This window comes from Cynocephalus volans, chromosome 16, assembly GCF_027409185.1.
Source record: "Cynocephalus volans isolate mCynVol1 chromosome 16, mCynVol1.pri, whole genome shotgun sequence".
Lineage (NCBI taxonomy): Eukaryota > Metazoa > Chordata > Mammalia > Dermoptera > Cynocephalidae > Cynocephalus > Cynocephalus volans.
In genome coordinates this window covers 41,468,202-41,493,249 of record NC_084475.1, presented here as the reverse complement: position 1 = coordinate 41,493,249, position 25,048 = coordinate 41,468,202, and the positions used below count along the sequence as shown (strand labels likewise).

Below are 25,048 nucleotides of genomic sequence, written 5' to 3'. Positions count from 1 at the left end.
GGTGATGAAAATGTTCTAAAATTGATTGTGGTGATGGACACACAACTGTGAATATTCTAAAAATCATTAATTTATATATGTTAAAAGGGTAAATTGTATTGCGTGTGAATTATGTCTTTTAAAAGCTATTTTTTTAGAAGAGCAAAGTCTGCCATTTATATCCTATTCCCACCCCCTGGCCCACTTCCCACTGTATCTACTTTTAGTTCTTCTGGGGGTCCTTGATTTAACTTTCAACTGTATCTGTTAATCCCCTATGAGAATTCTTCCTTATGTATTTACCTCCATCCCTGGCTACTTTTTTTCCTGATTTTTTTTTTAGTGTTTTTATTTAGTGTTTTATTTATTTTCATCTTTGAGTTTCTCTTTACCCCTTCTTCCCTTCTCTGTCTCCATACATACAACACACATACAAGAAACAATCTGAAAAGATACATGTACTCCAAAATATAAATAGTATATCTCTGAGAGGTGGAATGTGGATAATTAGCTTTTTCTATTTTGTTTCTCAGTATTTTCTTATTTTTCAATGATTATTAGGTGTCAATTATATAATTGAACATAACTAAGTCAAATGTTAAGGATATTGATGAAAATGTTTTAAAGATTTAAACTTGCTTTACTCATTAAGCAGAATTTTTAGCCTATTTCCCCTTTTCTTGATGATGTTGGTTATACAGGTCATACCTCCAGGCCAAGCCTCCTCCTAATCTCTATACAATGTCCAGAGTGATTTTTTTAATACACAAAAATGATCCTGTCAATCCTATACTTAAAAGCTTTCAGTTGCTCTTTATGAGCAACTAAAGAAATATCCAGATTCTTACTCATGACACACAAGGCTTTCATAGTTCAATCCAACCCACCGTTTTCAGAGTTATTTCTTAATGTTAGACCCTGTACTAGGGTTGCAAATTAAAATGAGAAATGGATCTTACAACCTTGGGGAGTCCACACGTTGTGAGCTGGTGCTGCTGCTCAGTAGCTGAAATTGATTAGCACAGAGAATAGGAATCGCCATGGCATTTCAGAATCCTGGGCAATTTTGTCCAATGAACAACTAAAGGCTGATCATATGTTGCCTGCTTTGATAAAAACAAGGAAGTCTAGCATTTCCCTAGGAACTGGGGATGAGTACTAGGAAAATGAGCCTTGAAAAATAGGAGGAGGAGGCTCTGCTGATAGTTAGGTATGCAGGACGAGTGATGAATAATTTTAACCGATGTTGGATGGAGTTTTGGAGGCTACAGAGGCTTTTATGCAAAAATACCTTCTCTTATGTGTCTATTTTATTTAGCCCTCGTAACAACCCTGTGAAATCTTACTGGTATCCTCAATTCACAGATAAGGAGTAATACTCAAAGAGATTAAATTACTGACTCAAGATTACACAGAAAGTTAAGTCACACTTCCCTCTGTCTCCAAATTCTGTGACCATCATGGATAAAACATCAGGCTTTATTCTCTGATCTAAGCAAAAAAGTGGAAAGAAATGAGATTCCATTTTCTGGAACTGGAGGCCACCGTGATGAAGCCTCTTGGAACTATCTGTGCTCCTTATTGTGACAAAACCACAGAAAGAGATCATTATCCTGCTTACCTTGTGCCCAGCACTGTGCTAAATGCTTTACATATGTTATTGAGTTTAATCCTCGGCAAATCTATGAGGTAGCTGCTTTATTTTTTTCCATTGTCTAGATAAGGAAAGCAAGGCTTAGATAGGTGGCTTGGCCCAAAGTTGCACAGTAAGTGGCAGAGCTGGGACTTGAACCCATGACAGAGCCCACATCCTTCTGTTAAGTTCCACACACAGGGCATGCCATCCTCTAAGAGAAATAGTTATTTTGTTTGTTGAAAAAAGATTTAGGATAGTCGTTTTAGAATTTTGTGTTACACATCAGTTTTTTACAGTGTCGCTCATCCCTCTTTGGCTCAAATCCACCCTGATTAAATGAAGGGGTATGATGACAACTAGTTTCTTCTGTTATTTTCCTCATCTCCTCAACTTTATTTTCTTAGTGCTCATTGCAATTGTTTGTAATCAGCTTATTATTTAGCCTTAGTATAAATCCTAAAAGATGAGAATTTTATAATAAAAGGAGTAAGATGAACACCAAAATTAGAATATGAAAACCTGATTGCCAGTCCTAATTCTGCTCTCTTCTAGCTGTGTATCCTTGGTCAACCCTTTTTAACTTTTTTGAGGTGTCTATTTTCTTAACTTTAACTTGTCAAAAACAGTTGCCCCTGTTCCTCTCCTCATAGAACATATGGAAGATTCTAAACCAATTAGTTTAAAAACAAAGCAAAGCCACCCAAATACCCATATCCTGAATTCTGTTACTTTTAAATCAACTTCTAAGAAAACCCTCAGAGTACTGTGTAAGAATATATTTAAAATTTCATTATCTTTTCTCTGGAAAATTAAGCCCAACTTATCTCTCTTTTTTGGATTTGTAGGTTTGGATTTTTGAATAGAAGATAGTTTTTCTTTTAATAGCTAGAAGTGTACCAATCTGTTTATGTAAAAAGTAGATATTTAAGACATACTCAGAGGGAAATGACTCTTGAACACCTTTCACCTTCCCAACTTATCTCTCTTTTTTGGATTTGTAGGTTTGGATTTTTGAATAGAAGATAGTTTTTCTTTTAATAGCTAGAAGTGTACCAATCTGTTTATGTAAAAAGTAGATATTTAAGACATACTCAGAGGGAAATGACTCTTGAACACCTTTCCCCTTCCTTTCAGTTCATGAATGATAGTTATGACAGTTTAGTAGGTGCACATTCTTTAGTTGTTATGATTTCCTGATTTCCCTGCTAATGCGTATTTTGAGGAGAAACCGTAAATAATATTTTCTTCCTCAGTCTTCTGCACAGTTCTTTATTTTATGGTTCTAAATAGTATCCTTCTTTCTTGCAGCAGTGGCTTAAAGCTGGAATCACTTTGACCTTGGTCAGAGCAAACAGAAGATTGATGAAGCAGAGCGAAATGACAGAGCCAGCACAACATTCACTGCACCTTTCCCCTTCAGTTGTTTTGCCCCTGGGTCTCAATTCTTTGCCCTTCTTTGATTCCCTTCTACTTCGCTTGGGCTGAGAGAATTCCTTTACATGTGGGCTGGAAATTTGGATTTGATGGTCATCAGGATAAATATAGTAGCCGTGAGTGATGATGCTGTCATCCATGGAGAGTGAGTAAAGGTGAAAGAGAAGAGTGCCACCAGTAGGATAAAGCCCTGCATCAGAGTCCTCATTTCTCATGTCATTATGATGTGTTGCTCCACATAATTTTCTTGTTGGCATTTGAACAGTTTCCCTTAGCTAAGTATATAAATATATACATAAATCTGACAATCATAAAATTAAAAGGCTTAAGATCCTTGGAAAGAATGATATACATACCTGATTACAGGGTGGGGGGCCTTCCTAAACATGTCACCCAAGGGAGGAAACAAAAAAACAATGATTGATAGGAAAAAAGATTTACTTATTTATTTCAAAAAGTTCATGGAAAAATGGAATTAAAAGATAAAACGAATCTTCCCATGAACTTTTTGAAGACCCCACATATATATACATATATCACATTAATCAAGTTTGAAAGACAAAAAATAAGAAAAAGACTTGGTAATCCATGTGACATATTTTCAATATTCTTGATATATAACCCACTTATCAATAAGCAAATGGTAAATAATCCAATAAATGGACAATGAGTATTATTGTTAAAAAGGGATATCTTTTTCTAAAGAGAGAAATGTATTATTTAGTTGTTAATGTATGTTTAATGAGTAAAATAGAAATTTTGGAGGAAAACATAAAGATGAGAGATTGGAGAGTATTTTTTGGAGTTCAAATTTATGGAGCCAAAGGTTCAGTTACATTAAATTGTTGTAATCCATTCTCAGTGGCATAAATTATTCCTCAAGTTAGTGATATTATAATAGAAAATCCACAAGCAAACAAGTCAGAATAACTGGAGTTGGAGCAATGTGTCATATAACTTGTTCTGCCTTAAGGGAAGGTGTGAGAAAGAGGTTGCAAGAAGTCTGGGACATAAATTATAATATGAAATCAAAAGAGAATAGTCTTGAGTTCTCATAAAACTTAAGAAACTTCTTGGGAAGATGCAGTCGTCTTGATTCTCCCAGTAATGAATATGTGGTTAGTGCAAAGAATGAATGTCTTGTGAATCTGTATTGGCCCACCTGTTTTACTGAGTGATCAGTGTACTTGGAGGAAAATCATGGATTTGGCAGCTGTGAAGGGAATTCCCCCAAAATGGTGGCTCTTGGAAACTAGCTTGAGTTCTTAGTAATGATGTCACCCTACTGCTTGGATTCCTTTTCCATTATTTTTCTTTTCCTTTTTGCTGCCACTAAGAAGGGTTGAGTCCTCCCAAAGGAGTTAAAAAAGAATAGAAGGTTAGCAAAACAGAGAATGTTCATGCAAACTAGTAGTCAAAGAAATGCAATTTTAAATAATAGTTCTTCACCAAACAAATTGTCAAAGATTTTTTTTTTAATGTTAAGACTCAATATTATCAGATTCTGTTGATTGTCTACCAAGATCCACCTCACCCCACTTCTTCCTAACTGATAGAGTCCCCATGTGACTTAGCTCTAGGGTAAAATTTATAATGTTTTAAGGCTTAGATATAAACAATTTATGGTAGTCCTGTCCCCCTTGTCAGTGATTGGCTTAGGAGAGGGCATGTCATCCATTTCCAGCCAAGGAGACCTGAGGGAAGTCTGTTATGCGGTTTCTGGGAACGATTTCCTCATCCTAGGGAGATACCAGAAGACATGATCCATTTTACCTCTGATTATAGTCTTTCTGGGACGTACTCTTACAGCACAGAACTGATTCATCTGTCTTATAAGCCTGAGAGAAGTCAGCCTCAGGGCAGTAGAGAGAAGAAAATTGACATTATTGAGCCATTGAATCAAGCAAGCAGTTCTAAAGACTGCTCTACCACTGGTCTCTTGTTAAATGAGTTGTTTTTCCTCATTAACCAGTCTCTACTGGGGGTTTCTGTTCCTTTTAGCTGAATGCAACCTGATATGCCATATATAGATAAGACCTTTAGTTCATTATTGATGGAGAATTAATTCTTTTAATATTACTGGAGTGAAATTTGATAAAACATAAGACTTTGTTTAGCAAAGTCATCTAGCAAAGCCACTTTAGTAATTTTAAATTATATATTAGTTTCAAGTTTATATTTGGTAATATTGTTTATAATAATGAAAAATGGTAAAACTAAATTTCCAATAACAATGCACAACGATTAAGTAGATTTTGGAATATCTAAACAATGCCATACTCCTTTTCACCAAATTAAAAATAATTTAAATATCAAATAATCCCTTTGTCATGCTCATAATGATTATATGTGCATGCAAGAAAACCTGTTACAGTATAAGAAAAGAAATTGTTTTAGTTGATCATGAATATATCTTCCCAAACATTTTTTGGGTATCAAAAATATATCAAACATTTTTTGAGTATCAGCAATGTTCCAGGCATTCTACTAGGTGCTGGGGAGACAGTGGGTCTGTGACAAGTAAGTCACTGGACTCGAAGAGATTACGTTCTAGAGAGGAAGACAATGACCAAGTAGGCAAAGAAAAACAAAAAAAGGTGGCTTTGGTTTTCTAACAAAGGAAAATGATATGGTTGTGTGATGGAGAGTAAATGGGTTGGTGCGTGGGAACAACTTTAGATAGGGTAGTCACAGAGGCTCTTTCTGGGATGAAACATGATAGATGAGCAGAGCTGCCCATGTAGTACGTGAGGAGAAGAGTGGCCAAGGAGGAGAAACAGCAAAACAAAAGTTCAAATGTGGAAAAGAACCCAGCATGCTATGAATCAAAAATGATGCCAGTATGGTTGGTGCAGAGTGATAGAGGGAGAGAGGTAGGCAGGATCCCATTCATGTGTAAGGGCTTGTAACCCACCTAAGGAGTTGAGATTTTATTGCAAGGGCCATAAGAAGCCATTATGTTAACCTGGGAGATGACATGATGTGACTGTCATTCTGTGGCTGCTGCGAGGAGAATGGATTGTAGTAGAAGCAGGGAGAACAATTATGGGTCTGTTGCCAGATGGGAGGTGGCACTAATGGCAGTAATTTCAAGAAAAGTGGACCAAACGAAAATATATTTTGAAGGTAAAATGCATAGGTTTTTCTAATGGACTGTATGTTGGTGGTGTGGTGGTGAGAAAAATAGCCAAATAAGTGAAAAATCTCAAAATATGTGGTTAACGTATGTGTGGAGTTCAGGGATAAAGTCTGGGTTGGACATATTATCCAGATATTGCAAAACATTGATTTACTTCTCCCACTGTATCAACGTATCACTAGAGTCTTTCTCATCCAGTGGTCAATTTTCGTTGTTCTCATTGTCCCCACCCAGATCTTTTTCTATTACTCTGCTTTTCCCCCAAAGTCCCTGATCTATCCTAGAGAGGCTGAATCACATTCTTCAGATTCAGTGTATCACTGGTTCTTGGGATGCCTTTTGGTGAAATGTTTATAAGGCAAACAAACATTTCTTTGAGCGGAAATATGGTATATTGTATTATCAGTTGGCAAGAGGTAGAAAGGAAAGAAGGACCAAAGGGGTGGAGGAGAAGACCTTCTTAAATATAATGTTCATAACAAAGAGAATATGGGGGAGTTAGCACACTCGGGCACTCCTGGAGGGAGTATAGATTTTTACAGCCATTCTGGGGGGCTATTTGATACAGAGATTAAAGGTCATAAAGATGGGCTTAGCTTATAAGCCATGAATTTAATTTCTACATTTTTTTCATACAGAAATCATTGTGTATGCATGAAAAAGATATTAATGGCTGCATTTCCTATAACAATGAAGAAAACAAAACAATAAATATCTAACAGTAGGGGACATTTTGTGGATTACTCACACAATGAAATGTTCTCTTATCATGAACTGTTACATTGTGTAATGTTTAATGACATGGAAAACTTATCAATATGGAATACAGTATAAGGTATTGTTGAGCAAAGACAGTTACAAAATGGTGTATACATTGTAATTAGATAAAAACAACAATAAAATATTGGAAGGTTTTATACCAAAATATTAGCAGAGGTGTTTGTATTAATTGTGATCTTCCTTCCTCCCTCCCTCCCTTCCTCTCTCACTCCCTTCCTCCCTCCCTCCCTTCCTCTCTCCTTCCCTTCCTTTCTTCCTTCCTTCTTTTCTTCCTTCCTTCTTTTTTTCCTTCTTTTCTTCCTTCTTTTCTGTTTTCTACAATGCACATATACAAGATAAAAAAAAAACAAGAAAATTGCTGCTATTGAATGATAAATTGCAAATTGATAGAATTGGGAGCTCTATTAGAAATGATGACATGAATATTAACAAACTATGATTAATGCCAAATAGTGAATTGGCAGTGCAGAGAAAGAAGTGGACATTCATATTTGGCAAGTAATTGTTTTGTCTAATGTTTCCTCTGAAAATATTTGTTGATATATTTAAGTCTCAAGTGATTGCAAATGGACATCTGTACTGTGTCGAAGTCCCAGTTAGAGTCAAATGTAACTGCGGTCCTTGTGCAGTGTGAATGGAGAACAACATCCAGACGGAGATGTCATGGGGGCTAAGCCAAGCCTGTATGGATGTTGCTTGCCCTCCTTAGTACAAGAGAATCTGGGAATAAGAGGTCTTAAAAAGGGTCTCTTCAGAGTCTTTCCTTCCTCTAATCCCTCTGCCTGTAGAAGCTGGAAGTCTGTATTTGAAATTGGATGTAAACCATGTGGCATATTTCAGAGGCCTGTGAGATGCACCACATTGCTCTATGCGTTCCTGCCTCCTCGCCTTTTTTTATGCTGCTCTCTCTGCCTAGAATGTCCTTTCTCCCCTAAATGGTACCCGGCCCCCGGTTAGGAAATACTACCATAAGCAGTCATTTATTTATAAATTTTAGCCATGGACAAAAGACAGGAATTTCTGTATTGATCTCCAAAATATATAACCCCTACCCACCCAATCTGAGAAGTGGGAAGTACATGACCATTGTACTGACCATTGTCAGTTGTAAGCTCAGATGATGGAAAAACTGGACACGTGCCCTTGAATAGATCAAACAAGATTTAATTACCTAAAGGATAGAAAAGGAAATCAGCACAGTCATGATGTACACCAGAGATCAGCAACATCATTCAGGACAGATGGAGGTTCAGTCTTCTGAAATCCTCATCCCAGGGTGCATAGTTACAGATGATAACATCTGACTAAAGGTCATAATCAGTCCTTCTGGAGGCTAAATGGTCCTTCTGTTTACATCTAGGTTTATATACACAACACTGGATCTGTTCTCTAAGTAGGCTAGTTTGAATAAGTGCTAGAGACTACCTCATCAAAGTCAGAAGCACCTTATTAAACTCAGCTTTATACTATGGAAATAAATGAAGACCAACCAAACGAGAACAAGCAAAGGATATTTATTCACAGCTTGCTGTAGCAAGGGAGCCAGCCATCACTTTCATTTTGGTGGAGACCCAAAGGTACACAGAGGCATGGGAAAAATAGGCTTCAAGTATTCTCTTACTAGAAGCTGTTTACACAGGGAAGCTGTAGACAGGCTGAGAGAAAAAACTAAAGAAGCCGTCAGTTAATAATCAAGTCCTGGCCATTTGGGGGTGATTATTATATGGGTCATTGTTTGGCTTCCTGGACTGTCACTAGAGAGAGCAGTCTGACTTTCTACAAGTCTGACTTCCTACAAGTCTGACTACAGCAGTCTAGCTTCCTGGGCTGTTTGATTTCCTGAGCAGGTTGTTACAGGTTGAGGATCAAGTTCTATTTTTACATGTGATCTGACCATTGTTTGTATATTCAGTCTCTCAATACAACACACAATATAGTTATAGGAAGCTATACAGTACAGTACAGCAAACCTAGGCATGAACAGTCACCGTTTGTCACCCTTGGTCCTCTCTAGACTGCTGCATCCTGGTCCAAGTATACGTAGTCAAATGAAGCACTGCAGAGCTGGAATAGGGGTCCGTTTCCCAGAAGTTTCTGAGACTCATGCTATAAAACCCTTAGGTCAGCTATAAAGCTTATCCTGAAATTGGAAAAGTAATCTGGTCAGGAAATATTAGGCAAACAGAACTGACAACTGTTTTTTCTCCCAAACCACCTTCACAGCCATCACATTTTATCTATAAACCTTAATGCACCATTGTGTGAGTCTTTGAAACTGCTTTCCATCACTCTCAGATTTGGGTGGTATAAGACTGTGTCATCCAAATAAAGCTATTTGTGGTGCTGTAGTGATAAGTTCAGCAACCTGATGAAAGGCTTTATGATGATATATTCTGACGGCCAAATTGTCCTTGGACATGATACCACATGCAGTCAGTTAGAGACCCTTTCTGTGAATTGTGGAGGTACTTCTACATTTCCAGTGTGGGAGTTTAGATTAGAAGGAAGCAAAAATCACTTAAAGGTAAATGAACCAATTTTTCTCTCTTGTGTTTTGTTTGAAGAGGAAAGGAGATTGATTGTCAACTACTGAATTGATTTTTATACATGTATAAAAAAATGTAGCATTTTGTTGGCTCTCAACAAAGAGTAATAAGTAACAATAATGAAAGTGAAATTGAGAATCCCGTGTCTCAAATAATATCAAATGAGATTGGGGAATAAACTAATTTCAACTCAGTCTAATCAAATAAACCTTTGTTGATGTTGTACCTTGTTCTCAGCACTGTCATCTTACGTAATGTCAAAAGGTAACATTTCATTCCTGGTCTTGATAAATAGGGAAACACAGGTTAAATAAAATGTTGGAATAGCTTCATAGGAACTACTAGAAAAATAAAAACAGAATGTGTGCTTTAAAAATTAATGGAAAATATAGCACATAAAGCATAGTCAATAGACTGGACAGAAATAAAAGGAAAGCAAGAAAATATTGAAAAGAAAAAAAATGTCATTATTTAAAAATATAAGTTACTACAACCAAAGGAATTGGTTTAAACTGCCCTTATTAAAAACAAAGATTAATTATATTCTACTGTAAATGAACCTCATCCTAAATAACTCTAAATGGCTAAGTATAAAAAATAAGCCAAGTGCACCAGGAAAACACAAATAGTCAAAGAGTAGATGTTGCAAGATTATTATCAAACAAGTATAATTCAAGGTCAAAGAATTAAAATGGAACAAAGGACATAATTCTATATTCATGGAAATACCAATCAAAATATCTTTTGGCAAAGATCGTAGGAACTAGGCTCGTTCATACTGTTGCAGTATATAAACTAGTAGACTCTTTTCAGCCTATATCAACATAAGGGGGCCATTTGATAACTTTCACCTCATTCTCTTTCCAATCCATTCGCTGCTCATTAGGGATAGTTTCTGCACCTCAAGATGTAATTCATCATCTTCAGGAATTTTTTTAAGTAGTAGTTTCTGAAATATGATTATTTTAGTTTTCTACTGCTGCATAGCACATTACCACAACAACAACTTAAAACAACACCCATTTATTAACTCACAGTTCTATAGGACAGAGGTCTGTGCAGGCTTGTCTGGGTTCTTTGATTAAGGTCCCATAAAGCCAAAATCAAGGTTTCAGCTGGGCTGAGCTCTTATCTGGAGAGGAAATCATTTCCAAGCTCATTCTGATTGTTGGTAGAATTCAGTTCCTTACAGTTGTAGGATTGAGGACTTCATTTTCCTGCTAGTCCACTCTTAGCTCAACAGTCCACTCTTATCTCCTAGAGGCTACTCTCCAGTCCTTCACATGATCCTTTCATCTTCAGAGCCAGCAATAGCATCTTGAATCATTTTGTATTTCAAATCTCTCTGACTTTCCCTTTTGCCATCAGCCAGAGAAAGCTCTTTGCTTTCAGAGAGCTCATATGATTAGATTAGTACCACTAAGATAATTCCTCTTTTGATTAATGCATAGTCAACTGATTAGTACTCTTAATTACATCAGCAAAATCCCCTTTGTCATGTAATGTGACATAATCTCAGGTATGATATTGCATACATCATATTCATTCTATCTGCTGAAATCCTTGGAATCAAATTAAAGCAGAAATAGAACAGTCATAGAGTAGTGAAAGCAGATATTGTAAACTACAACCAGGGACCTGTGTCAAGAACTAACTCCCCTAGAAGCTCCATGTGTGCAGTTAGGTGAGCACATTTTTCTTTTGTATTGATAGTTGTGGCTGCCCTTCATCTTCATCTCCGGGTGGGCCCAAGGACTTCCAGGAACTTGTTTAATCAGTGACCATCTCTGTAGTTCAGTTAACACTTTCCAACTAACTCACTTCACTATTATGTGTTGCCTCACAGTGCAGGCAGCTCCTTGGACTGGAAAGAACACAACTTCAGGACCACACACTTTAAATTCAAAATGGAAAGCCCATTCTCTGGAATTAGACTGCTTCATTGAAAAAGAAGGATGGTTCTCTACGCCCTCGCTTCTTTTTTCTCTGATGTAAAGTTTTTTTAACCAAACGTGAAAACTATTTGAATCTGGATCATCAGCCAGGATTTTGCCACAGCACCGGTTCATTCTCTTATTTGAAATCATACATGACAAAGTATACTTCAGACTACAAACATTCAAACAAGTCATATATTTTACCTACAGATACTTAAGGCACTTTTATTGTCTATTGTGAGTGAAAATACATAAGGCCTTATCTAACTGAAAATGTTTAAAATAAATCTGTAATAGAAATATTTTTATTTTTTAAAAAGGGGCCTAAATTGTCCTTATTGTAGTTTGTAACTCCCAAAGTAGTGAGTATTTGATACTATGTTTTTACTGCGGTACCATGGTCATTAACTATTGTGTAATAATCAGGTTAGATGGCTTTATGAATTTTGACAAATAAATGTTCAGCTGATGCTCCACATGGAATTTCTCCTGTAAAACACATAACAGTACTCCCAGAATGAGTTATGACATACTTTTGGATCATTGTGAATCAGACTGTACCTGATGTTCAGATGTTTTTTTCTTGCAAATAAATTTATTTAAATTTAAAACAAAACAAAACAAAACACGCCATGTATTACAAGAGAGCTGAACATTTTCTTGGCCCAAAGCAGCAGTGAAAGTCAAAAGTCTCTAATATAGGGCCGAACCCGTGGCGCACTCGGGAGAGTGCCGCGCTGGGAGCGCAGTGACGCTCCCGCCGCGGGTTCGGATCCTATATGGGAATGGCCGGTGCACTCACTGGCTGAGTGCCGGTCACGAAAAAAGACAAAAAAAAAAAAAAAAAAGTCTCTAATATATAACATTCATCCTTTTTTTCATATTCCCTCATATTAGGGCAGGAAATTTTGGGGGTGGTAGAGAGGATTTTAGGATCCTGCCTACTATGTCACTGTTAGGTTTCTCTCCACTTACTGCCACATGACTACTAAAGGAAACAATCACTCAGCAGTCTTTATGAATATTTTAGAGTCTTTCTCTTAATTTCACCAAAATTAAAATCTTTGTTTTCCACATTTCTATGTCTTTCAGAAGATTTCCACGATGAGAAGGAAACTGCTGATTGATGCATCCATGTCCACATTGAAAGTTTCTCTGACCATTTTTGATAGTGTCTTATTCCTTAATCAGATTGCTTTATTAATCCAAGATATGTTTCTTTAGACTTTCCATTCAGAGTTATCTCACATTCTGTGTCTAATTCATACATCTGGGTTGGGAAGAGAAGGGGATTGAAATCTGTTATTTTCATTTTTCTCATCCTAGCTTATTTCCTTCTATGTTTAACAATATTTTCTTGTGAGCTCACATTTGTTGAATTTAGTGTGGGGAAATCCTGAGAGCCTAAAGTAGGGATCTTTTGCTTCATATAGGATTTGTATTTTCATATACCCCTTCAAAGTTCCCTGGCTTGACGCAGAGGCTTGGTATAAGCTCTCCAACCTTACCAGATGTCCAGGGCTTAGTCTCCAGGTGCTAGTTCTGATCCTAGTATTACCCTCCAAATATACATATTTTGAATTTGTTTATTTCTCCCTGATGTTGTTTCAATTAATCTATTTTCCCTTTCTCCCACTCTCCTTCTCTTCCTTCCTATATTCCTTCCTTTCTCCCATCCTTTCTTTCTTCCTTTCTCACTGCTTAGGCCTTGCTAATTAATGTACAGAATCAAGTGTATGGGAGACAGTAGGCCCACTGTCTTCAGGGTTGGCTTCAGTAAAACATTGTGTTCTTTTCCTAGTAACACTTTTTAAGGGGTACATGGCCAGAGTGATGTGCATGTGAAGGTGTCAGCCATAATGAAGATGAAGAACAAGTAGGTTTGTTTACCTTATCTGGAAAAAGAGAAGGCATGGGAACTCTCTTCAAATACCTGAAAGGACCTCATAAGAGAGAAATAAGACTTATCTTTTGTCTTCCAGAAACAAAACCAACAGGTGAATCTAGCAAGAAGGTTCACTTCAGCTCAACAGAAGATGGAACTCATCCTTTTACATACAGGAGTGGGCTGCCTTTGTGAAGTGTAAGCTCCCTCTCTGTGCTCATGTGGATGCAGAATAAGTATCCTTGGCATCTCCACTTTGGCTAAGATGCTGTACCAAATAACCTAAACACTCCCAGTGCTCAGGTTCTAGGCTACTTTATTCCATGACTCTCTCTATATTTAGACATACAGTAAGAAATTGTAGCCATCTGGAAGTAGTATTTATCCCACTTTCTGACTATAGTGGAAAAAAAATTTTTTTTATTGAAACATAATTGATTATATATATTTGTGGGATATGGAGTTGAATATCAATACCTGTGTACAATATATGATGATCAGATCAGCATAATTACCATATTCATCATTACAAAACATAATCATTCCTTTTGTCAATTAACCAATTTCTCACTAACCTCTCTCCCCTCCCTCCTTCCCACTTCTAGTAACCACAGTTCTGTTCTCTCCTGAAATTTGACGTATTATTGTAATTGTTGTTTCTCTCTCTCTCTCTCGCTCTCTCTTTTTCTCTGTTTATTTATTTATTTATTTATTATTCAACTCCCACTTTTGAGCGAGGACATGTGGTATTTCTCTTTCTGTGCCTGGCTTATTTCACTTAACATAATTTTCTCCAAGCTCATCCATGTTGTTGCTAATGGCAGAATTTCATTCTTTTTCACAGCTGAGGAGTAGTCCATTGTGTATATATACCACATTTTCCTTACCAGTTGTCCATTGATGGACATTTAGATTGGTTCCTTATCTTGGTTATTGTAAATACAACTGTGATAAACACAGGAGTGCAGGTATCCTTTCAACATGAGGATTTCCATTCCTTGGGGTATATACCCAGTAGCAGGATTGCTGGATTGTGCAGTAGTTCTATCTGTAGTTGTTTGAGGAACTTCCATACTATTTTTCATAACAGCTGCACTAATTTACAGTCCAACCAACAGTGTAGATGAGTTCCCCTTTCTCCACATCCTCACCAGCATTTGTTATTCTTTGTCTTTTTGATAATAGCCAGTCTAACTGGGGTGAGATGTTATCTCAATATGTTTTTGATTTGCATTTCCCTGATGATTAGTGATGTTGAGCATCTTTTCATGTTCTGTTGGCCATTTGTATATCTTCCTTTGAGAAATGTCTCTTCAGCTCCTTTGCCCATTTTTTAATCAGATTCATTTTTTTATCGTTGTGTTCCTTGTATATTCTGGATATTAATCCCTTGTCAGTTGTGTAGTTTACAAATATTTTCTCCCATTCCGTAGGTTGTCTTTTCACTCTGTTGATTGTTTCCTTTGTTATACAGAAGCTTTTTAATTTGATATAATCCTATTTGTTTATTTTTTCTTTTGTCGCCTGTGCTTTTGAGGTCTTATTCATAAAATCTTTGCCCAGTTCTGCATCCTCAAGTGGTTCCCCTATGTTTTCTGTGGAAGGAAATTTTGTATGATAGAACTGAAAAATTCCTTCAAATTGGCAAATCAGATAATCATTAATATAGTTTACTTCTGAAACAGTCCTCCTTGTAATATGCCAAGAAAAAAAAGGCAATTAATCTTTATGCAAAATATTCTCATACTGGAAGAAAATATGATGCATTTTTTGATAATAATAAGGTTCAGTCAGAAATAGGAATTCAGTTCATCTTAAACTAAATAGAACAGATGCTGTTAAATAAGAAGGAATAACACAGCATGAGCTGTATAATGAAATTTATATTTCAGGATAGTTTCCTTTAACCTTAAAACTGTAATTCTTGATAGAACTGGATATAGGCTTTTGAATATTTTGTAAAGGATATTGAGATCTTGGTCATTTTTTTCATTAGAATTTTACATGAAAATAAGATCATACTTGTTCTAAAATCACAGCTTTGGGGGAAACAAAGCTTTTAATCTTCCACTGTGGAATAAAAGTTTATGTTGAAGTATTTGAGAAATCCAGATACTCTTTTCAATCTCTAGATTTTAGGGTAACAACAGAAGAAAGACTGAGGAAGAAAGACTGGAGCCCTCTAGTCCTACAAGGGACAATGCATACACCCCAGAAGGATCGGGTTACCCAGAGAAAGAAAATTAATCTAGACACAGAGACAATAAGAATAAAAGCAAAGCAAATTGTAGGGCAGATGTTCTTTAGGACAAAAAGGAAATTTGATACCAGTTACACGCCAAAGGAACAAGAAACCCAAACTATTTGACCATATTTTATGACAGCTTTTGGGAATTTAATTGTATAATTTCAAAGGAAATTAACAAGGGAGGAACTTTGGAAACATACTACTAATTGACCAGCTACCTACTACCATAGATGGAAAATCATACCATATCCAGAGGAGACAAAAGTTATAGAGGTAATGGCTAAGCTGAGGAAATAGTCCTGTAGTCCTAGAGACAGATTCCTGCAAACAGATTCTTTGGAATCTAAAGATAAGAATGTGAGACTGGCTTTGCCTCTTAATAGATGTGATTCAGTTTACTCATCTTAGAAATAGAAATGACAATATTTACTGTGATGATGAATTGACTTAACTGGGCTAAGGGATACCAGATAGCTGGTAAAACACTACTTCTGGGTCTGTCTCTGAGGGTGTTTCTGGAGAAAATTAGCATTTGAATCACTAGACTGAGTAAAGAAGATCCACGCTCACAGATGTGGGCTGGCATCATCCAATCCATTGAGGGCCTAAATAGAATGAAATAGAACAAAAAGGCCAAGGAAGGGCAAATTCTCTCTCTTCTTAAGCTGGTACATTCATTTTCTCCTGCCCTCAGACACCAGAGATCCTGGTTTCTGAGACTTCGAATTGAGACTTACATCACAGGCCCTCCTTGATTCTCAGTCCTTTGAACTCGTACTGAATTACTCCACTGGCTTTCCTGGTTCTCTAGCTTCTGACAGCAGATATTGGGACTTCTCAGTCTCTGTAATCACTCAAGCCAATTCACATAATAAATCTCCTCTTATCTATCCATCAATCTATCCTACTGGTTCTGGAGAACCCTGACTAATATAATACCCTACATAATTTTTGTGAGGGCCAAGTAAGAGAGTATATGTGGAAGTATTCCACAAAGTGATGTATGGATGGGATGTTTTATTATTACCATCTACTACAGTGAGCATCTGTTGTTTTTTGCCTATCAGGCATGCTTTCCCCTTATTTTGGAAATAGCAACCTACTTTGCCCTGTAGGCCCTTTAGTCTGATCTAATACTTGCAGTCTAGATTGTTCAGAAGGGATGGACATCATCTCTGGAGGGGAATCCATGACACATACCTAGCTGGGGAAAGTACCACATCACCTCTAGGCCTGGCGCTAGTGATATTTTCGGAACAGATCATGTGAGTCAAGTCAGGCCAATCATGTCCAGTACTTTTGTTAGAGCTAGAGAAAAGAGAAACACTTTATGTTGTGGGGGAATGAGGGAACAATGTAAGTCAGTGGCCATCTCAGGGAGGGCTTAGCTGAGGAGAGCTAACCCAAGAAGGAAAGCAGAACCAAGAGGTAGAGAAATAGCATCCCAAAGACATCATCAAATGGCTGGTCAGTTAGCACAGTCGGTTAGAACATGGTGCTGATAATACTAATGTCCAGGGTTCAATCCATGAATGGGACAGCTGCCAAAAAATACAAATAAAAAATTAAATAAATAAATAAAATTTAAAAGCCTAAGACATCATCAAGCCTTGAGATTCAGATGTGCTTAAACCGGATGTACTCCTAGAATCTCCACTTGTATGAATCCAAAATTCTGTTTATTATCCTAACTGGTTTGACTCAGCTTTCTGTCAATTGTCATCAAGAGCGTACTAGCTGGGGCTGGCCAGTTAGCTCCATGTTGGTTAGAGCATGATGCCAAGGTCCAGGGTTTGATCCCTGTACTGGCCAAAAAAAAAAAAAAAAAAAAGAATGTGGTAGCTGAGTCACTACTATTAGAAAAACTTCAACTAGAAATCATTAGTGTTGCTTAGAAAATCCCTGAACCTAATTTATATTAAAGCAATTAGATGATGACTTCAAATTCAACCCCAAAAGCAGTGAAAATTTCATTTCCTTCTGTACTGTTTTTTTTAAAGACAGGGTCAGGAAGTTTTCTAGCTTCTTCTCTGAGCCCCCTCACCGCTACCCCCAGAGCAGTGACTGGGCATCCTCAGCAATGTGATTGGCTCACTCAAACTCAACAACCAGAAACGACCTGAATACACCTGACACTCAGGAGAAAGCCTCTCAGTTTGTTCCTTACCAGCCTGCTCACTATGCAGCGGAGGACAGGGCGTGTCACGTATATGGAGAAAGGCTCAGCACCACCCAGAAGCAGAAAGGAGCCTACTCTTTCCTTGGAGTTTCTTTCCTAAGTGAGGAGGTTCCTTCATTCAGATTAAAAATCATGAGGAACAAAAAATCTCCAACAACATTAAAATTAACTTCAAGCTCCACTCCTTTCATAAGAACTGCTAACTGGTAGCTAAATCATCTCATTCTTGCTGCTAATAAGCAGTGAAGGTGCCAAAAAGCAAAGCAGCACTAAGGAGAAGAGGAGGAAACCAAGGGCCTAGACATGTGTTGAAAATAGATATTTGAATATCTTTGAATAATTAAGGATATCCAATTTAGAGGATATTAAAGAAGTCCCTAATCTACATTTATGTTAGAACGTGTCATTACTAATCCTGGATATTAAAATTTTACCTTAATAGTATGGACAGTTCTTCCAAAGCATTTCACTTATTGGTTGGATTAGATATTAAAATAAGGGAAATGCTGAATTATAGAATACTATACACTGAATATTTAATAAATTAATCTCCCATGCTGATAGTAAGAGTTCCATAAATAATGCCTGTTGCATGTCAGCACTTAATAAATACTGGTTGATGATAATGGTTAAAGAGCAAGTGGATGCATAATTGGTTCATGATCCTGATTAGAAGCATAAAGAAACCACATTCAAGGTTAGAATCATTCCAAGAAAAAACCACTGGTAGTTATGAATAGTTAAAGGAAAGAAAATTGCAGCTTTTGCCAGAGCTGACTCCTTTGAGAGTTCCTGGGTCCTTAGGCATGAGTTTGTTCATGTAAATTCTGGCTCTGGTTTCTAAGTCTGATTATTTTTCTTTCATATTTTTTATATAACTTTGAATCGTACCAGATTATCTTGGGTATCCAGCATAGAGTCTGACTCCAAAATCTCTATCATTTCTCAAAGGAGGAAGAGAGGAAGGAAACAGAGGGAGGGATGGAAGGAGAAGAGAGAGAAATAAGAGGGAGGAAGAAGAAAGTAAGAACCTCTTATTCATTTGGACATAGCAGGTGGACTCCAACTTCTTTATATACAATATCCAAAAGGGAACCCATACGTGTACATTTGGTGGGTGATGGGAGGTCCCTATACCTAGAAAACTAGAAAAAAGAATACTATCCAATTCTTGATTAAGACGCCAATACTTAGTTTTTCCCTTCTGAGTGCTATACAATTTAAATACGAGTTTTTAATATAAATGATTCAACATAGAAATGATATAAACTAATTTTTAAGTAATTTAAAATTCTTTTCTTAGATTAATTGAACGATATTTAGTAGAGAGAAGTAATTTTAATGATGGGGGAGAACAGGCTGATGGTGGCTTTGGAAGGTCCTGAGCAGGGGATTTTTTTGGGAATTGAGCAGAAATTGTTAAGATTGAAGGAAAAAAGGGTGGTGAAGAGGTTTGCCCCCGTGGCCACTTACATGTGGTTGGTTTACATGTGTTTTAGGTTTGCTGTCCTGCTCTGTTCTTCTTGAGAACCTCTTCTGGTAAAGCTAATAAAGAAATGAGTAGGCTCAGATGGATTCCCTCTTCCAGAGTTAGTCTGCCTGCACTTATCCTATGTAAAAGTCCTGTTTCATCCACTTGAGCTCTAATTTTCTCGCCCCAAGGATATTATGTTGTAAAGGGATTAATATAAATAGAAAGCATTGCTTTAAGCCCTGTACTTCATTGGTTTAATGAAGATTGGGGAAAATAGGAATCAGTCAAGTGTGTTGAGGATCAGTGATATCACATTTACGAAACATATAGCTTATTTACTGTCTTGAAGAGAAAAAATTCTATAGGAATACAAAACCATCGTTATCACTGATAACATATCCAAAGATCTTGCCAACATTTTTCTGATTCAGACTATTAACTTCTATATATGGTAAAAAAAAAAAAAAAAAAAAAGATATTCATTCAAAAGACCTTGTAAACAGGCAAAGGTTGGAACATAGTGAGTATACTTAGGAAACTCCACACAAATAACAACCACATTTTAGGGTACTTTTTCCCAATGATAAAGACAAAGTCAGGATGTAATAATAGCAGTAGTAACTGAAATTTAATTGAGGGCCGATCATCTGTTAGGCACTGTTCTATCTGCTTTAAATGTATTTATTATCTTATGTCACTCTTACAAAATCTCTCTGTGATAAGTGCTGTTCTATTCCTATTTTACTGATATGGAATCAAGAAACCAAAAATTCTATAGAACGCACTGATGTACACAAAGGGAATAGAATGCATCTGAACTTGAGGATATCAGGGAATTAATCTATGTCCAGTCCAAGGATGTTGAAAAGTATTTAGTAGACACAGAAGACAATAAAGTTTATAAAGTTGACATTAAAAAAAGAGTATAACAAAAAGCATATTCTCAAACTCAAATAAGTGGTCAGCTTGGCTTATGGAACACTAAAATAGCAGGCTATGTTTTGTTTGTTTTCTTAGCTTACCACTATGTGGTGTGCTGAAAAACTTTTAAATCTCTGCCACACTCATGCATTGTGGAAAGAGCTTGGCTCTGGGCAGCTTCCATGCTTGAGTTAAATCATCTGTGGAGACCTGACATATTGGTTGCACATATATTATGTCACTACCACTTTAAGTACAAGTAAAATAAACACACAAACAGGTGATAGTAGTGATGGTAACATTTTTGGAGCAACAGCAATATGCTATGCTTTGATTAGAGAGAATTGAATTCGACATGGATCTTGTTTACTGTTTTAAAGTTAACATATTTTTCTTTTCATTCCTTCAAGAAGAAAAGGGCTAAAACAGTAGTCACTTTACTAGCACTTAGCTGGTGATGGTGGGCTATTTATTTGGTTTTAACTGTGGCTGTCAGTAAAATAGGAACCTTAGCATACCACAGGTGCCCACAATGTGCAACACAGGTCACAGAAAAGCACTTAGTAGTTGTGTGTAATCAAATTTGTAAAATCTGATCCAAAAGAGCATCTTACTGTTTATCAGAGCACTATAATAAATCTTTTGTAAACTAGAGAATTTATTTGTAATGTGAATTATCTCTTAATTTGTCTTTTTAAGTTTGAATTTTCGTATACATGTGGTCTTCTTAAAGTAAGACACTTCTGAAATTAATGGAAACCTCAGCAAATTTAAGGTAATCAAGCATAATATTCATTCATTCAACACTCTGAAAAGATGCCATATACTAAGTACGAAGCTTGGTAAGAGTGGTGGCCATGAATAAGTCCATTTATGCCCTTAAGTTGCTCAGCTGGGGTGGGGAAGGAGAATTCTGATGTGTTAAATATTCTTTTCTTGGAAAGTCGAAAATGGAATAGGCACCTTTCCTACTATAACACATCTCTCCGATGACTTCTTGAAGGCAATGCCATAATCTTTTTGAAATCTTCCCACAAATAACTGAAAATACAATAAGGTGATGGATTTGTGTTGTCACAAAATATCAAAAGTTACAATGAGGAGAACTTGGCAAGTCTTGGGGAGCAGAGTTCCTGGAGCCCTAAACTGTACCTACGGGTAGTCTTTCAGTGTCATAGCCCGAAGGGACCTCAGATTCTTGTGTCCACCCCACTCCACTGTCCCATTCCCCTCCTTCCTTTTTCAGAGGAAGAAACTAAGAAAAGCTTAGAGAGGCTAAGAGAGCGGCTGAAACTGGAACCAGGCTTTTTGATCCTTAAAATTTTTAGCTGATTTGCTGGATGATTCTGTTCCTCCTCTTTCGCAGGTAGGAAAGCTGTATAGCTGTGACGTAATTTGGGGTTTGAAGGGGTGTTCTCTTGCTCCTTTTCAGTCAAATTTAAATAACTTGTAAGCAAAAGGTGTGGTGGCAACAGATGATAGGTGGTAAAAAGAACTTCCACAAGGACAGCCCGAACAGACCCATTCCGGGCTCAGGGATTTTGTTATCCCCTTAGTCCTTAATGAACCCACCGCTTTCCCTTAACTCCGCCCAGCCACTCCTCGAGGATTAGGCTGGTGGATGGAAGAAACTACAAATCCCAGGACGCAGTTCCCCCTCCGAACGCCTGTAGTGTATGGTTGCTACCCTCATTGCATTCTGGGAAATGTAGTTTCTCATTAGTAACTGCCCTGTGTAGGAAACCAGGGCTATTAGTTTGAAGGGATCCGCCCCTTCATTGACCCCGCCCCAGGTTGCTTAGGAGATAAGAGACGCCGAATCTTGGTCCTTGTAGTCGTGCGGGGCAGGACAGGTGTAGAGGGAAATCCTCCGAGGTCTGTACCTCGAGGGCGTCCATGGAGACTCATGACAACTCCTGCCAGGCCTGGTGCGACAGTAGGCAACGCTGGTATGAGTTCGGACCCACGGACCTGCTGCAGCGCAAGGGCTCCCTGACCCTCCGCTCCCATCACAAGAGATACTCGAAGCCAGTGTTGGTGTATTCCTGGTGAGAGAGCTCCCCGAAGTTCTCGGGATAATAATGCTAATTATTCTCCTTGAGGTACTGGGGTAGGGAGGAGAGGGGAAAGGGTGGGACAGGGGAGGAAAGGAGAGTAGTAGAGAGGGGACAGGGGAGAAGTAAGGAAGCAGCAGAAGAGAATGAGAAAGGAGGGAGAAGAGGAGAGAAAGAGGAAAAGAGAAGAAAGAGGAGAGAGAAAAAGGTGAGAGGAGAGAGGAACTGGACAGGAGAGAAGAGAGAAAGGAAAGGAAAACAGACCTTGGAAGGAGAGATGGAGAGGCTGGGAGTGAGAGTTGGGGCAGCTTAAGAGGGGATAGGAGAGCCCTGCAGAAACCGCTCCCCAGCTCACCCTGAGATCTGCAGCCGAATCCCTGCACAGCTGAGATTTGAGGTCATCCACTCAGGGGAAGGAGTTGGGGGTGTTTGCAGAGTCCTGAAAATCATGTTTCTGAGACAAGTACTTATTCATGAAAGGCAGGGCCCGTTAGAAGGCCAGGGGCACAGCAGGAGGGAGATGTATGTTCAGAGGACCAGCTTCCAGGGCTGTCATTTCTTGGGGGTGGGAGGGCACACCGAGTGATTTGGAAGAGGTTCCTAAATATCCCCTACGCTACTTACCAGGACTCTTCTGGCCACAGATTGCAAACTGGCATCTCCCACTGGGTAAGACCAACAGACATAGTTTGTTCGGCCTGTACTGTTTACATTTTTTCTTTTTAATTAGTTGGCCATATTAAAAACTAGGAAATTTACATAAAAATCAGAGTATGTCTTCTCCTGAAATGTTGAAAGGCATGCCAAGAGAGGATTTTATTCCTCCTGGGAGCTATGAACGTACCGGAGCTGAGCGCTGGCCACTCCTTAAGATGGTACTTGTTCTCCCTCTAGTAACTTCACTCAGAAACGTAGTACTTGCCTGGCCCCAGGAAGCGTTTGGCTTATTTCCTGTGCTTTAGGTTTTGGGCTTGGAATTCATTCAGAGATTCTCTTTTTTACTAAATGTCACAGTGACCATTAGCAACACCATGACTTATAACTGGGAGAAAAGTGGGGACTTTTAGGGCAGTTAGGATTCTTTTCTTTGGGTCAACTTTCCTGGCTATACTGTTGACAGTAATTAGTTTCAGAGAATTTGGAATATTTGGGGGAGGTGGGCAGAAAGAGAGATATGAAAAGAAGTCACACATTTTATCTACTTTATACTTTTGCTTTTGAAAGGAGATGAATGATTTTGATGCTAGCCCTAGAGCTAAGCCTTACTAGATCCCATTTATTCATGTAATGTATGTTAGACCTGCAGTTTCTGTCTTGTAAACTTTCTAAAGCCTACTCCCTGCTTTCCCACAAACTTACTTCCTTTTACTTCTCATCCCTAAAACTGACTCTGCCTACTTTGAATTCAGTATGAGAGGTTATATAGATTTGGAATTCAAAGCTATGCTGAGAAACAGAAAATCCTCTTTTAGCCTCATATAGGGCTTACCTCATGGCCCTCAAGCAAAACACTTAGCTCTTCTGTGGTTCTGTTACTCTGACTTGGGTTGTAATGTAAATCACCACTGCAAGTTATTGTTAAAGAGAAAGACCTTTTGCAAAGGGATAGTGCTTCTGCTCTCTGCTGCACTACAATTGCTTTGAAAAGTTGCCTGTGAACATTATAGACATCAATAGCAAAACCACAGAAGAACATAAATGAGAAGGAGGTGACGAACCTGGTAAGGGGAGAAAGATAGCGGAACTCTGTAAATCATTCCAGCCACTGCTGAAAATGTGGAGGGCTCTCATGCTGTTTGTTATAGAAAGAAAATTTGAAAACGGGAAGACTTAGACTCAACCCAGCAAGCATTTATGTGTCATTCACTTTGCTACGTGTTGGGAATACAGAGATGGAAAAACAAATTCAATGAGATAAGCGTGTAAAGCATTTAGCTTCATGCCTGGAACATAGTATGCAGTCAATAGTATGGTAGCCAATACTATTTATTCAATATAACATAATGGTTAAAAGTTTGGGCTCTAGGTTTGAATACCAACTCTACTGCTATGTGATATGGCAAGTGACTTGACTGCTCTAGGCCTCTGTTTCTGCAACTGTAAAATGAGGATAAGATTATTGTAAGATTAAATGAGGTATTAGTATGTGAAGCACCCTTTTTAACATATAGTCTGCCACATAGTAAGCACAGTAAAGGTTATTTATATGTATGAGTATTAGGACATGGTCTTTGACCTCAAGGAATTTCATAGGCCAGTGAAATACCCTCCTCAAGGAGAATAATTTTAATAAATTGAGTTTCATCTGATTTGTACAAAATAGAGATGAGTATAAGAAGCATAGGTAATGGTGTGTGTGTGTGTGTGTGTGTGTGTGTATGTGGTTTCCTGAGCAGGGTTTTGGAGGAAGAATAGGTGCTCCATACATGGACCCAAGAGAACAGGCAAGTGTGATGGGATAGTGGGAAGCAGCACCACAGAAATTAGAAGTGGTTCTCTGTAGCTGGCAAATATAGTTGATCCTCATTATTTGTGGATTTGGTATTTCTAAATTCACCTACTTGCTAACATGTATTTGTAACTCAAAATCAATACTTGAGGCACTTTTGTGGTCATTCGCAGACATGTGCAGAGTGGTGAAAAAAAATTTGAGTCGCCCAACGTGCATGTTCCCAACTGAGATCCAATAATATGACACTTAACCTTCTTTGTTTCACTTCTCATACAGTAAACATCCCTTTCACGGTGTAGTTAATGCTACATGTTTTTGCATTTTTGTGCTTTTTGTTGATGATATTGTTAAAATGGCCCCCAGGCATCGTGCTAAAGTGCTGTC

The 25,048-nt window shown here is 37.8% G+C and overlaps 1 protein-coding gene across 4 annotated transcripts in view; it reads left to right on the top strand.

The window, feature by feature from the left end:
• Positions 1-25,048, top strand: part of CFAP95 (cilia and flagella associated protein 95) — a 150,371-nt gene that overhangs the window by 18,312 nt on the left and 107,011 nt on the right. For 3 of the 4 annotated variants that reach the window (XM_063081062.1, XM_063081061.1, XM_063081063.1), the window contains exon 2: positions 13,434-13,534. In XM_063081062.1, coding sequence (XP_062937132.1) covers positions 13,434-13,534 — 101 coding nt within the window. Of the gene's footprint in view, positions 1-13,433; positions 13,535-22,054; positions 22,207-25,048 lie in introns of those variants that run through there. The other variant, XM_063081060.1, reaches the window with a different exon arrangement.